This window comes from Oncorhynchus nerka, linkage group LG13 (genome assembly GCF_034236695.1).
Source record: "Oncorhynchus nerka isolate Pitt River linkage group LG13, Oner_Uvic_2.0, whole genome shotgun sequence".
Classification (NCBI taxonomy): Eukaryota; Metazoa; Chordata; class Actinopteri; order Salmoniformes; family Salmonidae; genus Oncorhynchus; species Oncorhynchus nerka.
Genome location: NC_088408.1, coordinates 79665314 through 79681977, shown reverse-complemented (window position 1 = coordinate 79681977; position 16664 = coordinate 79665314). Strand labels below are relative to the sequence as shown.

At 46.0% G+C, this 16664-nt stretch overlaps 1 protein-coding gene across 19 annotated transcripts in view; it reads right to left on the bottom strand.

Annotated features, from left to right (window-relative positions):
- Positions 1-16664, bottom strand: part of LOC115140228 (splicing regulator ARVCF-like) — a 367731-nt gene that overhangs the window by 52341 nt on the left and 298726 nt on the right. For all 19 annotated transcript variants that reach the window (XM_065026736.1, XM_065026742.1, XM_065026739.1 and 16 more), the window contains one exon: positions 2539-2722. In XM_065026736.1, the coding sequence (XP_064882808.1) occupies positions 2539-2722 (184 nt within the window). The remainder of the gene's footprint in view (positions 1-2538; positions 2723-16664) is intronic.

The window sequence follows — 16664 nt, the reverse complement described above, 5'->3', positions numbered from 1 at the left end:
TACAGGATGTAAGTTTCTGAATATTTTTATTCTGTATATTTGTATTCTTCTTTTTGCTCTGTCATTTAGGTCATTATTGTGGAGTCACTACAACGTTGTTGATCCATCCTCAGTTTTCTCCCATCATAGCCACTGGATTGTTTTAATATCACCAATGGCCTAAGTCCTGGTAACTTATTATGTGATTTGTTAAGCAAACTTTTAGTCCTGAACTAATTTAGACTTTCTTAAACAAAGGAGGTGAATACTTATGACCATATTTTAGTAAATTTGTAAAAATGTGTAGAATTGTATTTTCACGTTTACATTATGACGTATTTTGTGTAGATCAATAACAAACAATCACAATTAAATCTACTTCAATCCCACTTTGTACCACAACAAAATTAGAAAAAATCAAAGTGGGGTGAATACTTATGATTCCCACTCTATAGGCCATTTAGCAGACGCTTTTATCAAAAGAGACTTCCTCACAAAAGGAAATAATATGCTAAAAAGCATATAGAGGTTATAGTGACCTAAGCAGCAAATGTGCAGTTCTGTCAAGGCATGAGTACACACAATCTCCCATACATCAGTAGATCTCCACACAAATTTGCTTCTGCCTCTGGCCAGCTTACTAGGCAACAGAGAGTGTCGTTGGTTACAGTTGCCATGGAGATGTACTCGACAGCAGGTAGAGAGAGGTAGAGAGAGAGAGAGAGAGAGAGAGAGAGGTAGAGAGAGAGAGGTAGAGAGAGAGAGAGAGAGAGAGGGGTAGAGAGAGGGGTAGAGAGAGGGGTAGAGAGAGAGAGAGAGAGAGAGAGAGAGAGAGAGTGGTAGAGAGAGGGGTAGAGAGAGAGAGAGAGAGGGGTAGAGAGAGGGGTAGAGAGAGAGAGAGAGAGAGAGAGAGGTAGAGAGAGGTAGAGAGAGAGAGAGAGAGGTAGAGAGAGGTAGAGAGAGGTAGAGAGAGGTAGAGAGAGAGAGAGGGGGTAGAGAGAGGGGTAGAGAGAGGGGTAGAGAGAGAGAGAGAGAGAGAGAGAGAGAGAGAGAGAGAGAGAGAGAGAGAGAGAGAGAACCGAAAAAGAAGAATGGGTTAATCTGGAATGGGTTACATTTGATCAAAACAGCAGGGGGTGGGAAGAAAGCGTTGACTTGGATCCTGACCAACAGACTGCACTGACTGCTGAGCTGAGCTGAGCTGCAGTGGATTAGGGACTGTGGGTTGGCCATGATGGGGCTGGGGCAACATACAGTATAGCTGGTACAGAGGATATCTTTTGGTGCTTCACTAGGGTGGTACACTGCCAAAATACAAGGCCCAAGTCACGACAGGAGATGAGAGAAAGAGGGAAAAAAATACTAGTGAGTTGTCTGAAGTTTTTTAAAGTCCACTTGTCAAAATGGACACTGGTAGAGAAGTCATAGCCAATATAAACAATTTGTAGCTTCTAAATCTTTATTAGAAACACTAAAGGACCCCATAGCACTAGAGAGGCCATCCACAAGCATAATTCCTGGAGTCCCATGTGTTACAACATATTGGAGACTTCCTCAGCGGTAGCCAGTTGAGGTTGGACACAGCAGCCGTGGCTAGTTTACTGGTGGGGATAGAACGCAGCTCTAGACAAACAATCCCACTTTATCTCCTGAAGGACTATTGGCTTAACTCAGACAACCAGACCAGACTCACTGTTTGTTATCTCCTGTCTGGGGTGGGGGCTCACACAGGCTCACACACTGTTTTAACACTTCCACTAAAAGGTCAACTAAGGTCAGTCAGTAAGCCAGCTGAATAGATGAGGGCAGTAGTCTTGAGTGACAGTAGCTAGAGACTGGACTAGCTAACTTTTGTCTCCTGATTAACTCTAACAGTTTGATAATGTGATCTGATTGAGAAAAGGTTTATGGACACAATAATCCACAGCAGGAATACATTGAGGAGAATGTTGCTATCTACTAGATGCTGTGCATTATGTCATCTAGCCTTGAATAAATTGAGGAGGAAAACAGGACTTTCTCACCAAACTGTGAGAATTCTTATAAATCTGCACACTAATTTCTTCCGGTTCAAATCGACCCAAACCAACCCCTTCCAACCCCTCACAACCTTTTATTTCAGGTAGAAAGGGACGTGGATTTAAAATGGCTAATGTCATTATGGGAGACGTAACCATGGTGATAAGCCCTTGTGGCCCTGGAAGTCCTAATCAAGCATCAGGTTGCTAGGATGGCCTCTAAGGAACCTGAGGCTGTCTGTACAGGGGTCTGTTAATAGCACTGCTAATGGCCACAGCAGCATAGGAGAACATCGATTTGTATCTGTTCATTATCAGATGCACTGGTGGAAAATGTCTTTTAACTCCCTCTCTCATTCAGAGAATAGCCTCTTCAGGTGAAGTGCTGGAGTGAGAGTGGTGGCCTGGCTAGTCCATATGCATTGTACCATGGGCCTGCTGATGTGTTACTTTAACCATCTTTCATCTGCTTCACTATGGTGGAAGTACCTTTAAGAGGACCTTTAAGTGTGTGTGTAGTAGGCCTCAAGCAAGCTATTACCTCAGACATCCTGATGTGTTCTTGAAGACGGTGGTCCACTCTGCGTCACGAGGTTTGGAGTCCTCGTTGGGCTCATGCTCCCAGCCTGAGTGGGGGATGATGACCTCGTTGGTCAAAGTCTGCAGTCCGTGGTTTATAATCACCATCTTCAGAGGCTCAAAGGAAGACAGGTTCCACAGGGTCCCTGTGGAGTGGAGGAGGGGGGAGGGAGGGGGCAATTTGGAGAGGGAGAGAGCAAAGGAGAGGATGGAGGGAGAGGATGTGGAGGAAAGAGAAATGGAGAAAGGAAAACTGTCATTCTTTGATAACTTTCACATCTGAGTGAACAACCATTCATGCAAAATGAAACAAGTTACTAGTAACATACAAAACACAGTGAGAACAAAGTCCTGTTTGTGCTCACACAGTGAGAGACTGCTGTGTCTCACACTGATTATAATTCAATCATTGTGCCTGCGTTTTCTGTAATCTCAGAGAGAGGGAGGGAGGGGAGGAAACACACACACACGATGAGGAGACGTTTATAAATACAGCAGGCATGGAGCCTGGCAACAATTGCAATAAAGAGAGAATCAGTAGGGATTTCATAACAAAAGGATGTATCGGGGCAAGACCTTTCGGTTTGTGGAAAACAAAATATGACTTCAAAGTTCACATACAGTCCCCTACACACACAGGGTCTTTATTTTGACTATCTTCACTGAAGTTCCCCTCCCCCCTCATCCCCCGGACAAGGCCTAGTGGGGGAGGAATAGTAAGAAAATGGTTAATTCTGGGGTCAGAAAGTATGGGCTCCCTCGGCATTGGGATTATTTCTTACTCAGACAACAATAACAGCTAGAAGCTATTCCGTTTAGCTAAATCTTCTATACACACACAAGCAACACAGTTTCCACACTGTCAATATTTCCGCTGTCAGATCATGCTTACTGCACACTATAACATCTAAAAATACCTTTGTCCCTCTCGAGGGGTTAACTTGTGGTTTGAGAATACTACTACCTCCCTCCAACAACAATAAGTACATCTGTAAAGTACTTACAACTGAAAATGGCCTCCATACTCCATTACCTAAACACTGCAAGGCCATGAGGCACTCTGGTAACATGGACCATAGCTTGCCTGATAGGCAGAACTGAACTCTGTGTCGCTAAGGGAACAGCCATGTCGTATTGCTAGAGGTTCATTTGACTTTTTCAAAAAAGTCAGTGGCGTGTTACTGTGGCACTCATGCATGAAAAACAGGAGACTGGGCTGCCTGGGAGGCTGCTGGGTTGATTACCTCCAACACTGGCCCATTAGCATCACCCCAATGGCTCTGACAACCAGCGCTAAACACACCAAAAGTAGCCAATGATAGTTAACAGCCCTCCACCACTGGAAGTCAACGTTAGCAGGCATAGTGTTTAAACTATAGTATCCATGGATAATTAGTGACAGCAAGCAGGTGGTCAACAAGCAGCCAACAGCAGCCAACGATAGTCTACAGCAGCCAACAGCAGCCAACGATAGTCTACAGCAGCCAACAGCAGCCAACGATAGTCTACAGCAGCCAACAGCAGCCAACGATAGTCTACAGCAGCCAACAGCAGCCAACGATAGTTTACAGCAGCCAACAGCAGCCAACGATAGTCTACAGCAGCCAACAGCAGCCAACAGCAGCCAACGATAGTCTACAGCAGCCAACAGCAGCCAACGATAGTCTACAGCAGCCAACAGCAGCCAACAGCAGCCAACGATAGTCTACAGCAGCCAACGATAGTCTACAGCAGCCAACGATAGTTTACAGCAGCCAACAGCAGCCAACGATAGTTTACAGCAGCCAACAGCAGCCAATGATAGTCTACAGCAGCCAACAGCAGCCAACAGCAGCCAACGATAGTTTACAGCAGCCAACAGCAGCCAACGATAGTCTACAGCAGCCAACGATAGTCTACAGCAGCCAACAGCAGCCAACGATAGTCTACAGCAGCCAACAGCAGCCAACGATAGTCTACAGCAGCCAACAGCAGCCAACGATAGTTTACAGCAGCCAACAGCAGCCAACGATAGTCTACAGCAGCCAACGATAGTCTACAGCAGCCAACAAGCAGCCAACAGCAGCCAACAATAGTTTACAGCAGCCAACGATAGTTTACAGCAGCCAACAGCAGCCAACAGCAGCCAACGATAGTTTACAGCAGCCAACAGCAGCCAACGATAGTCAACAGCAGCCAACAGCAGCCAACAGCAGCCAACGATAGTTTACAGCAGCCAACAGCAGCCAACGATAGTTTACAGCAGCCAACAGCAGCCAACGATAGTCTATAGCAGCCAACGATAGTCTACAGCAGCCAACGATAGTCTACAGCAGCCAACAGCAGCCAACGATAGTCTACAGTAGCCAACAGCAGCCAACGATAGTCTACAGCAGCCAACAGCAGCCAACGATAGTTTACAGCAGCCAACAGCAGCCAACGATAGTCTATAGCAGCCAACGATAGTCTACAGCAGCCAACGATAGTCTACAGCAGCCAACAGCAGCCAACGATAGTCTACAGCAGCCAACAGCAGCCAACAGCAGCCAATGATAGTTTACAGCAGCCAACAGCAGCCAACGATAGTTTACAGCAGCCAACAGCAGCCAACAGCAGCCAACGATAGTTTACAGCAGCCAACAGCAGCCAACGATAGTCAACAGCAGCCAACAGCAGCCAACAGCAGCCAACGATAGTCTACAGCAGCCAACAGCAGCCAACGATAGTCTACAGCAGCCAACAGCAGCCAACGATAGTCTACAGCAGCCAACAGCAGCCAACGATAGTTTACAGCAGCCAACAGCAGCCAACGATAGTCTATAGCAGCCAACGATAGTCTACAGCAGCCAACGATAGTCTACAGCAGCCAACGATAGTCTACAGCAGCCAACAGCAGCCAACAGCAGCCAACGATAGTCTACAGCAGCCAACGATAGTCTACAGCAGCCAACAGCAGCCAACAGCAGCCAACGATAGTCTACAGCAGCCAACAGCAGCCAACGATAGTCTACAGCAGCCAACGATAGTCTACAGCAGCCAACAGCAGCCAACGATAGTCTACAGCAGCCAACAGCAGCCAACAGCAGCCAACGATAGTCTACAGCAGCCAACAGCAGCCAACAGCAGCCAACGATAGTCTACTACAGCCAACGATAGTTTACAGCAGCCAACAGCAGCCAACGATAGTCTACAGCAGCCAACAGCAGCCAACGATAGTTTACAGCAGCCAACGATAGTTTACAGCAGCCAACAGCAGCCAACGATAGTCTACAGCAGCCAACAGCAGCCAACAGCAGCCAACGATAGTTTACAGCAGCCAACAGCAGCCAACGATAGTCTACAGCAGCCAACGATAGTCTACAGCAGCCAACAGCAGCCAACAGCAGCCAACGATAGTTTACAGCAGCCAACAGCAGCCAACGATAGTCTACAGCAGCCAACGATAGTCTACAGCAGCCAACGATAGTCTACAGCAGCCAACAGCAGCCAACGATAGTCTACAGCAGCCAACAGCAGCCAACGATAGTCTACAGCAGCCAACAGCAGCCAACAGCAGCCAACGATAGTTTACAGCAGCCAACGATAGTCTACAGCAGCCAACGATAGTCTACAGCAGCCAACAGCAGCCAACAGCAGCCAACGATAGTTTACAGCAGCCAACGATAGTCTACAACAGCCAACGATAGTCTACAGCAGCCAACAGCAGCCAACGATAGTTTACAGCAGCCAACAGCAGCCAACGATAGTCTACAGCAGCCAACGATAGTCTACAGCAGCCAACGATAGTCTACAGCAGCCAACAGCAGCCAACGATAGTTTACAGCAGCCAACAGCAGCCAACGATAGTCTACAGCAGCCAACGATAGTCTACAGCAGCCAACAGCAGCCAACAGCAGCCAACAGCAGCCAACGATAGTCTACAGCAGCCAACAGCAGCCAACAGCAGCCAACGATAGTCTACAGCAGCCAACAGCAGCCAACGATAGTCTACAGCAGCCAACAAGCAGCCAACAGCAGCCAACGATAGTCTACAGCAGCCAACAGCAGCCAACGATAGTTTACAGCAGCCAACAGCAGCCAACGATAGTCTACAGCAGCCAACGATAGTCTACAGCAGCCAACAGCAGCCAACAATAGTTTACAGCAGCCAACAGCAGCCAACGATAGTCTACAGCACCCAACGATAGTCTACAGCAGCCAACAATAGTCTACAGCAGCCAACGATAGTCTACAGCAGCCAACAGCAGCCAACGATAGTTTACAGCAGCCAACAGCAGCCAACGATAGTTTACAGCAGCCAACAGCAGCCAACTATAGTCTACAGCAGCCAACGATAGTCTACAGCAGCCAACGATAGTCTACAGCAGCCAACAGCAGCCAACAGCAGTCAACGATAGTCTACAGCAGCCAACAGCAGCCAACGATAGTCTACAGCAGCCAACAGCAGCCAACAGCAGCCAACGAGAGTCTACAGCAGCCAACAGCAGCCAACAGCAGCCAACGATAGTCTACAGCAGCCAACAGCAGCCAACGATAGTCTACAGCAGCCAACAGCAGCCAACGATAGTCTACAGCCCTTACTGGAACAATCCACAATCTTTGGAAGTACATTCATCAACATTAGGCACAATGCAATCAACTGCTACTGTACATTTATTTACATGAAATTAAAAGAGAGAGATAGAGAGAGAGACATACTGTGGGAAATATATACTGAACAAAAATATAAATGCAACATGCAACAATTTCAAAGATTTTACTCAGTTACAGTTCATGTAAGGAAATTAATCAGTTGAAATACTTTCATTAGGCCCTAATCTATTTCACATCTGGACAGGGGCACAGCCATGGGTGGACCTGGGAGGGCATAGGCCCACCCACTGGGGAGCCAGGCCCAGCCAATCAGAATAAGCCCCCCCCGGATGTAGAGGTTGGTTGTGGAGGTCCTGGGCTTGGTTACAAGTGGTCTGCGGCTGTGAGGCCATTTGGACATACTGCCAAATTCTCTAAAATGACATTGGAGGCGGCTTAAGGTAGAGAAATGAACATTAAATTCTCTGGCAACAGCTCTGGAGTAAAACATCTCTGGTGTAATTTGAGTGAAATAAGCTTTTTGTGCATATGGAACATTTCTGGGATCTTTTATTTCAGCTCATGAAACATGGGACCAACACTTTAAATGTTGCGTTTATATTTCCGTTCAGTATATTTTATACACTTTGGCATTTGTTTTGCAGCTATGCTAGGAGAAGCTTAAGTGAAGTAAACATTTACAAATCCCAGAAAAATGGGAAAACAAATTAAACCTGTGTCTTGAGAAATATGAGATTTACCAAGAAGACTGGGACCTATAATATGCTGTGGTACAGGGTTTTCTTTCTCCTTTAATTTCCGGAACCATCCACTGACAAAATAAATTTGGAGTGAGGCAGCGTCCCAGATGGAACCCTATTCCCCATTAGGTGCACTACCCTATTCTCTATATTGTGCAAAAGTACTGCACTTATATAGGGAATAGGGTGATATTTGTGACGCTGCCTGGGTCCACAGTCCAATGACAGCCCATTATTACTGTATATTACATTGACCAGCCTGCTGATATGGCTGTCATTCCAAGCCCTTCAGAACCAACCATTAAAGGATAAAATACTGTTTGTGACAGTGACATCCTTCACTTCCTACAGTGAGCAGAGGAGAATGCATTTCTTTGTGGCGTAGCTTTAATAAATCACAAATAGTGGCCATAGCTCACAGTCACAGTACAGTTAGTCTATACATGACTGAACGCTGACTGGGGGAGTGACAGACAGTCTCCATGCTTCACAGACAGTGGTCATGCAGCGAGCAGGGTTTGTAGGGATCTCTCTCTCACTTCATCTGGGCCAGATTACCTCCAACACAGTGCCATTTCTAAAGTCTGCCGTTTCTTTCACATCATATTTTCTTTCCCCATCTCCCCAATCCCCAAGAACCTGCTGTCTCATGGATGGACACTCCTCCCTCCCTCTCGCTAATCAAATCCCAAGGTAAGGGATGGGACTGAAAGCCAATCAGAGGCAGGCCAGGCCAGGGAGAGGGCCAGGGGGAGCTGGGAGGTGTGAGGTGGACCAGGGCTGGACCCCCTTTATTAAGTTTGCTTCCCTCCCAGTTTCCATCCCAGGACCCTGGGCGGCTAATCCCATTTCTTGGGCGCTGGCTGCTGCAGCCATGCTGCTCTAACAGGCCCATTCACTTAGAGCTGCCCATTACACCCCATCCTCCCCCCTGCCATTAATCACAGATTATAGCCTGGGAGAGGGAGGGAGGGAGACAGAGTAGGGAAAGACGGAGAGAGAGAGAAAGGGAGAGGGAAAGAGAGGGAGAAGGAAGGCACATACATATTAGCCATACTGTGGGCTAGGCTGTAACTCTCCTACTGCTGTCACATAAATAAAGCAACACCTCACGGCACAACACCTCTCCCCCAAGTGACCTACTTGTTGTGTGTATGTACTGACATGTGACCTACTTGTTGTGTGTTTGTACTGACATGTGACCTACTTGTTGTGTGTATGTACTGACATGTGACCTACTTGTTGTGTGTATGTACTGACATGTGACCTACTTGTTCTGTGTATGTACTGACATGTGACCTACTGGTTGTGTGTATGTACTGACATGTGACCTGCTTTTTGTGTGTATGTACTGACATGTGACCTACTTGGTGTGTAACTGATAGATGCACACACACTACATGTTAATGTTTTTAAAATCATGTCAATTGTAAAGTATTTTGTGTTTTTTTTTATGTGTCAGACCCCAGTAAGACCATCTGTCACCATTGGCTTCGACTAATGGGGATCCTAATAAAATCAAATAAAGCATCACGGCCTAATTGCTCAGCAGAGATGACGGACAGTCCATGAGATAGTAGAGGAGGCGGCCACGGCAGGTGGCAGGAGACGACGACAGGTACGACAGGCAGAGGCCAAAATATGTTGATCGGGCTGTGTGTACGAGTGTGTCTGTGGATGTGTCTAGAGAGAATGTGTGTATGACAGGGTTTCTGTTAGCCAGTAATTGGCGGCTTTTGTCCAATAAAAAAAAATGAAAAGCCGATAAATACAATTGTTTCTAGCCAAATTGACTGGGCCAGCAGAAAAAACAACGGTAGGCAGGCTATCAGCGCGTCACCACCACTTTACAATGTGAGCTGGAGGCAGTATGCATTTCGAAAACATACTTAATTGTTTGAAACCTGAATGTTTTACTTCATAGTATGAGGCATGTCTTACCTTGCTTGAAAATCCTACCATGGAAACATGGAGGCAATTATTTTATAAAGACTTCATAGGAGGTGCGTGAGTTTCAAGTTTGGGGGAGCAAACAATTTATTCTACCCGTTTTGATTTTCATATGCACATTTTCGTGGAACAGTTTAATTTCAATAATAACGTTTTCAGTTCTCAAAATCATTGTCACGTGGTTAATTAAAATGATAAAATATAAAACTTAAAATGCATCTAATGCGAGATCACCAGCCTCTGCCATATAGACACGTTGATACACTGTGATCATTGGCGGCTAAATAGGCTAAATGAGAGCAACTCCGAGATGGCCAATGCAGCCGTTGGCCTTTACCTTCCATTGTGAACTAAGTAAAAATACATAAAGCCGACAAAATAAAAACAGTAGAAAATCTATTGATGAAAATGCTAGTTCTTTCAATCACATTAATGTCTTTACTCAGCCTGTCTGCCTGCCTGTCTTGATTTGAGCTATGCTAGTTAAGTGCAATATTGTATCAAATCAATCAACTGGATCTGGTCTGAAGCTCTCTCTAGCGAACTTGCAATATTGTATCAACTAGCCTATTCTGGGCCCTCAGAGTTTCCACAGACAGCTGTTTTTACACAAGGGAAAAGTGTTCAGGTATTTTATGATGTTTCCACTGGATATGTGGGATAATCAGATGATGATATTTTGATCTTTCACATCGAGGCTTGGTGATTATTGAGGGGGAGATTGTTGGAAAGATTTTTAAAATAGGCCTGCTGTGAGGAACTACTAGGCCATAATTCACAATGGATGTTCAAAAAAAGACTTTGTTGACTTACTATGTGAGGTGAAGAAAAAATGAATGAGAAGCTCAGCTTATTAGTGGTGGACGTAGTGAGTTAAGTCAATCCGAAATCAGACATACCCAAATGGGCACTCTCCTAAATGTGCGCTGCAGGCCAGTTAGACTATTTCTATGCTCAGGTGCACACGCTCCCTCAACATTAACAAGGCAGAGAAACCAGACACATGCTCATTGCTCACATGGAGCACCAAAACGTATTTCTCACAAGTGTAGCAGGTTGTGACTCTGCAAACAAGTTTCCACTCAGAGAATGAGAACGGTAAATGACTGTAGGCCTAATTAGTAATACAATGCATTAACATAAATTAATGTAACCAAATTATGGGGATTAACGGTACATTTACTACTGGAGACATATGTAATGGGGAATTGATATAAACAACCAAAGGGCAAACAATTCACATAATGAAACAAATCTTGGCCACACACCCCTCCCCTGTCTCAACATTTTTAATTATACTCAAGACACCTTCTTTTTATACATATTTGACATGCTTTTCACTGACAGCCCAACTCAATAATCGGCTAGGCTTTTTGGCACGCACACCGCCTATGAAAGACTTCCATGCTATTTCTCTCCCGTTCTGTTGGTTTTCATATCAACTTTCTTTTGTTGTCCAGAAGTCAAAAGCACAATCCTAGTAATATCAGCAACCCATCCTAGTTTTTGCATCTTTAGATTCACCCTCTTTCTGAGTTTCTAACAGAGATTTTATTTTCTGTCATATACCGCTCACATCAGGTGTGTTTTTTTTCCTGCAAACTGCATTTTGGCAAATCTATGAAAATCACGTTTCATTGGCTGCTTCATTACAGGAGTTGCATGGTATGTTAAGATGAATTACCATAATCTATTTTTATTTATTTTTGTATATATATTTTTGACCCCTTTTTCTCCCTAATTTCGTGGTATCCAATTGTTTTAGTAGCTACTATCTTGTCTCATCGCTACAACTCCTGTACAGGCTCGGGAGAGACGAAGTTCGAAAGTCATGCGTCCTCCGATACACAACCCAACCAAGCCGCACTGCTTCTTAACACAGCGCGCATCCAACCCGGAAGCCAGCCGCACCAATGTGTCGGAGGGTACACCGTGCACCTGGCAACCTTGGTTAGCGCTCACTGCGCCCGGCCCGCCACAGGAGTCGCTGGTGCGCGATGAGACAAGGACATCCCTACCGACCAAGCCCTCCCTAACCCGGACGACGCTAGGCCAATTGTGCGTCGCCCCACGGACCTCCCGGTCGCGGCCAGTTACAACAGAGCCTGGGCGCGAACCCAGAGTCTCTGGTGGCACAGCTGGCGCTGCAGTACAGCGCCCTTAACCACTGCGCCACCCGGGAGGCTATCATTATGAGCACCGTGGGTGGACACCCTAATGCAGGGGTGTCAAACTCATTCCACGGAGGGCCATGTGTCACGTTCTGACCATAGTTCCTTTGTTTTGTCTTTGTTTTAGTATGGTCAGGGCGTGATTTGGGGTGGGCAGTCTGTTTGTTTTTCTATGTTGGTTTTTGTGTTCGGCCTAGTATGGTTCTCAATCAGAGGCAGGTGTCGTTAGTTGTCTCTGATTGAGAATCATAGCTTTTTTCCACCTGGGTTTTGTGGGTGTTTATTTTCTGTCTTTGTGTTGCGTGTGTATGTCACCAGACAGGACTGTTTCGTTTCATTCGTTCATTTTGTTATTTTTGTATTGATTCAGTGTTCAGTGTTTTCTTTAATTGAAATGATGAACACTTACCACGCTGCGCTTTGGTCCTCTTCTCTTTCTCCCGAAGACGATCGTTACACCATGTATCTGCGGGTTTTTGTTTTTTCCTTTCAATTAAGACCTAGACAACCAGGTGAGGGGAGTTCCTTACTAATCAGTGACCTTAATTCATCAATCAAGTACAAGGGTGGAACAAAAACCCACAGACACTCAGACCTTCCTGGAATGAGTTTGACACCTATGCCCTAATGGTGTACACACCCAATGCAAATGGATCTGCTACATTTCTGAAATGGCCAGTAAATAAAAATCTTCCATGTCATGTTGTCCGGTGCCACATTTTCTAAACGGAAACTCTGGTGTATGAGTGTGTCTGTGGCATTGTCCAGAGAGAATGTGTGTATGAGTGTGGATGTGTCCAGAGAGAATGTGTGTATGAGTGTGGATGTGTCCAGAGAGAATGTGTGTATGAGTGTGGATGTGTCTAGAGAGAATGTGTGTATGAGTGAGGATGTGTCCAGAGAGAATGTGTGTATGAGTGTGGATGTGTCTGGAGAGAATGTGTGTATGAGTGTGGATGTGTCTGGAGAGAATGTGTGTATGAGTGTGGATGTGTCTAGAGAGAATGTGTGTATGAGTGTGGATGTGTCCAGAGAGAATGTGTGAATGAGTGAGGATGTGTGCAGAGAGAATGTGTGTATGAGTGTGGATGTGTCTAGAGAGAATGTGTGTATGAGTGTGGATGTGTCCAGAGAGAATGTGTGTATGAGTGTGAATGTGTCTAGATAGAATGTGTGTATGAGTGTAGATGTGTCTAGAGAGAATGTGTGTATGAGTGTGGATGTGTCTAGAGAGAATGTGTGTATGAGTGTCGATGTGTCCAGAGAGAATGTGTGAATGAGTGAGGATGTGTCTAGAGAGAATGTGTGTATAAGTGTCGATGTGTCCAGAGAGAATGTGTGTATGAGTGTGGATGTGTACAGAGAGAATGTGTGAATGAGTGAGGATGTGTGCAGAGAGAATGTGTGTATGAGTGTCGATGTGTCCAGAGAGAATGTGTGTATGAGTGTGGATGTGTACAGAGAGAATGTGTGAATGAGTGAGGATGTGTGCAGAGAGAATGTGTGTATGAGTGTGGATGTGTCTAGAGAGAATGTGTGTATGAGTGAGGATGTGTCCAGAGAGAATGTGTGTATGAGTGTTGATGTGTCCAGAGAGAATGTGTGTATGAGTGTGGATGTGTCTAGAGAGAATGTGTGTATGAGTGTTGATGTGTACAGAGAGAATGTGTGAATGAGTGAGGATGTGTGCAGAGAGAATGTGTGTATGAGTGTTGATGTGTCCAGAGAGAATGTGTGTATGAGTGTTGATGTGTCCAGAGAGAATGTGTGTATGAGTGTGGATGTGTCCAGAGAGAATGTGTGTATGAGTGTGGATGTGTCCAGAGAGAATGTGTGTATGAGTGTGGATGCATTCAGTGGTTGGTCCTTTCATGTGGCATTCTGAATGCTGGCCCTCATGCCCCTGATACCTATTCCCTATACACTCCCCTGCTACCTATTCCCTATACACTCCCCTGCTACCTAGTCCCTATACACTCCCCTGCTACCTAGTCCCTATACACTCTCCTGCTACCTATTCCCTATACACTCCCCTGCTACCTATTCCCTATACACTCCCCTGCTGCTTATTCCCTATACACTCCCCTGCTGCTTATCCCCTATACACTCCCCTGCTACCTATTCCCTATACACGCCCCTGCTACCTATTCCCTATACACTCCCCTGCTACCTATTCCCTATATACTCCCCTGCTACCTATTCCCTATACACTCCCCTGCTACATATTCCCTATACACTCCCCTGCTACCTATTCCCTATACACGCCCCTGCTACCTATTCCCTATACACTCCCCTGCTACCTATTCCCTATACACTCCCCTGCTGTTTATTCCCTATACACTCCCCTGCTAACTATTCCCTATACACTCCCCTGCTACCTATTCCCTATACACTCCCCTGCTACCTATTCCCTATACACTCCCCTGCTACCTAGTCCCTATACACTCCCCTGCTACCTATTCCCTATACACGCCCTGCTACCTATTCCCTATACACTCCCTGCTGCTTATCCCCTATACACTCCCCTGCTACCTATTCCCTATACACTCCCCTGCTACCTATTCCCTATACACTCCCTGCTACCTATTCCCTATACACTCCCCTGCTACCTATTCCCTATACACTCCCCTGCTACCTAGTCCCTATACACTCCCCTGCTACCTATTCCCTATACACGCCCTGCTACCTATTCCCTATACACTCCCTGCTACCTATTCCCTATACACGCCCCTGCTACCTATTCCCTATACACTCCCCTGCTACCTATTCCCTATACACTCCCTGCTACCTATTCCCTATACACTCCCCTGCTACCTATTCCCTATACACTCCCCTGCTACCTATTCCCTATACACTCCCCTGCTACTTATTCCCTATACACTCCGCTGCTACCTATTCCATATACATTCCCCTGCTACCTATTCCCTATACACTCCCCTGCTACCTATTCCCTATTCACTCCCCTGCTACCTATTCCCTATACACTCCCCTGCTACCTATTCCCTATACACTCCCCTGCTACCTATTCCCTATACACTCCCCTGCTGCTTATTCCCTATACACTACCCCCCTGCTGCTTATTCCCTATACACTACCCCCCTGCTGCTTATTCCCTATACACTCCCCTGCTGCTTATTCCTTATACACTCCCCTGCTACCTATTCCCTATACACTCCCCTGCTACCTATTCCCTATACACTCCCCTGCTGCTTATTCCCTATACACTACCCCCTGCTGCTTATTCCCTATACACTCCCCTGCTGCTTATTCCATATACACTCCCCCCTGCTGCTTATTCCCTATACACTCCCCTGCTGCTTATTCCCTATACACTACCCCCTGCTGCTTATTCCCTATACACTCCCCTGCTGCTTATTCCCTATACACTCCCCTGCTGCTATTCCCTATACACTCCCTGCTGCTTATTCCCTATACACTCCCCTGCTACCTAGTCCCTATACACTCCCCTGCTACCTATTCCATATACACTCCCCTGCTACCTATTCCCTATACACTCCCCTGCTGCGTATTCCCTATACACTCCCCTGCTACCTATTCCATATACACTCCCCTGCTACCTATTCCCTATACACTCCCCTGCTACCTATTCCATATACACTCCCCTGCTACCTATTCCATATACACTCCCCTGCTACCTATTCCCTATACACTCCCCTGCTACCTATTCCCTATACACTCCCCTGCTGCTTATTCCCTATACACTCCCCTGCTGCTTATTCCCTATACAGTCCCCTGCTGCTTATTCCCTATACACTCCCCTGCTACCTAGTCCCTATACACTCCCCTGCTACCTATTCCATATACACTCCCCTGCTACCTATTCCCTAAACACTCCCCTGCAACCTAGTCCATATACACTACAGTGGGCCTGTCTGGATCACATTACAACACAACACCCTTTTCTCTGCATTCTGGAGAGGTACTACTGATGCACCAACACCAGGCCAGCAGCCTGTGAGTCAAGCCACGTAAACACACACACATACAAATATACATGCACACAAACTCGCACGCATACACACACACAGCACATCCACTACTCAGCTTCTGGGAGAGAGGGAGGGTGCTCAGCAGCTCTATGAATGTTGGATTACAGTAGAGAACAAGGAATGAACACCTGTTTAGTAGTTGTTTGCCCACAAATCTCTGTTCACTACTGTCTATGAATGGAAAATATATGAGACAAATGTGCTCCACGATCATCTACCTTTTCAGTTATGTGTTTGCTAGAGGGCGCAGGTCTATATTCAGGAGGAAAAAGAGAAAAGGGAAGCACTACAAATAAAAAATATGAAACCGTTTGGTTAGGTCCACGTCAACCCTTCCCTGCCTGAACAGAACTGGCCTTGGTTTTGGGGACAGCACAAATCCGTTTAAAATGCATGTGGATGACCATAAAAAAACGGTCTATTTTTAAAGCTCCAATTATATTTAATTGTAGAAAAACATGCCCAGTGTGGGGCACGCTGTAAACTGATCACACATTGTGACAGTGCTGTTTTCATAGAGGCCTCGCTCTAGCAACTAAAGCATATGGTCAGGCCTGGGATGGAAAGAAAGAGGGAGGAGAGAGAAAGAGTGAAAGAGTGAGAGAAAGAAAACGAGAAAGAAAGAGCAAGCGAGAGAGAGAGAGA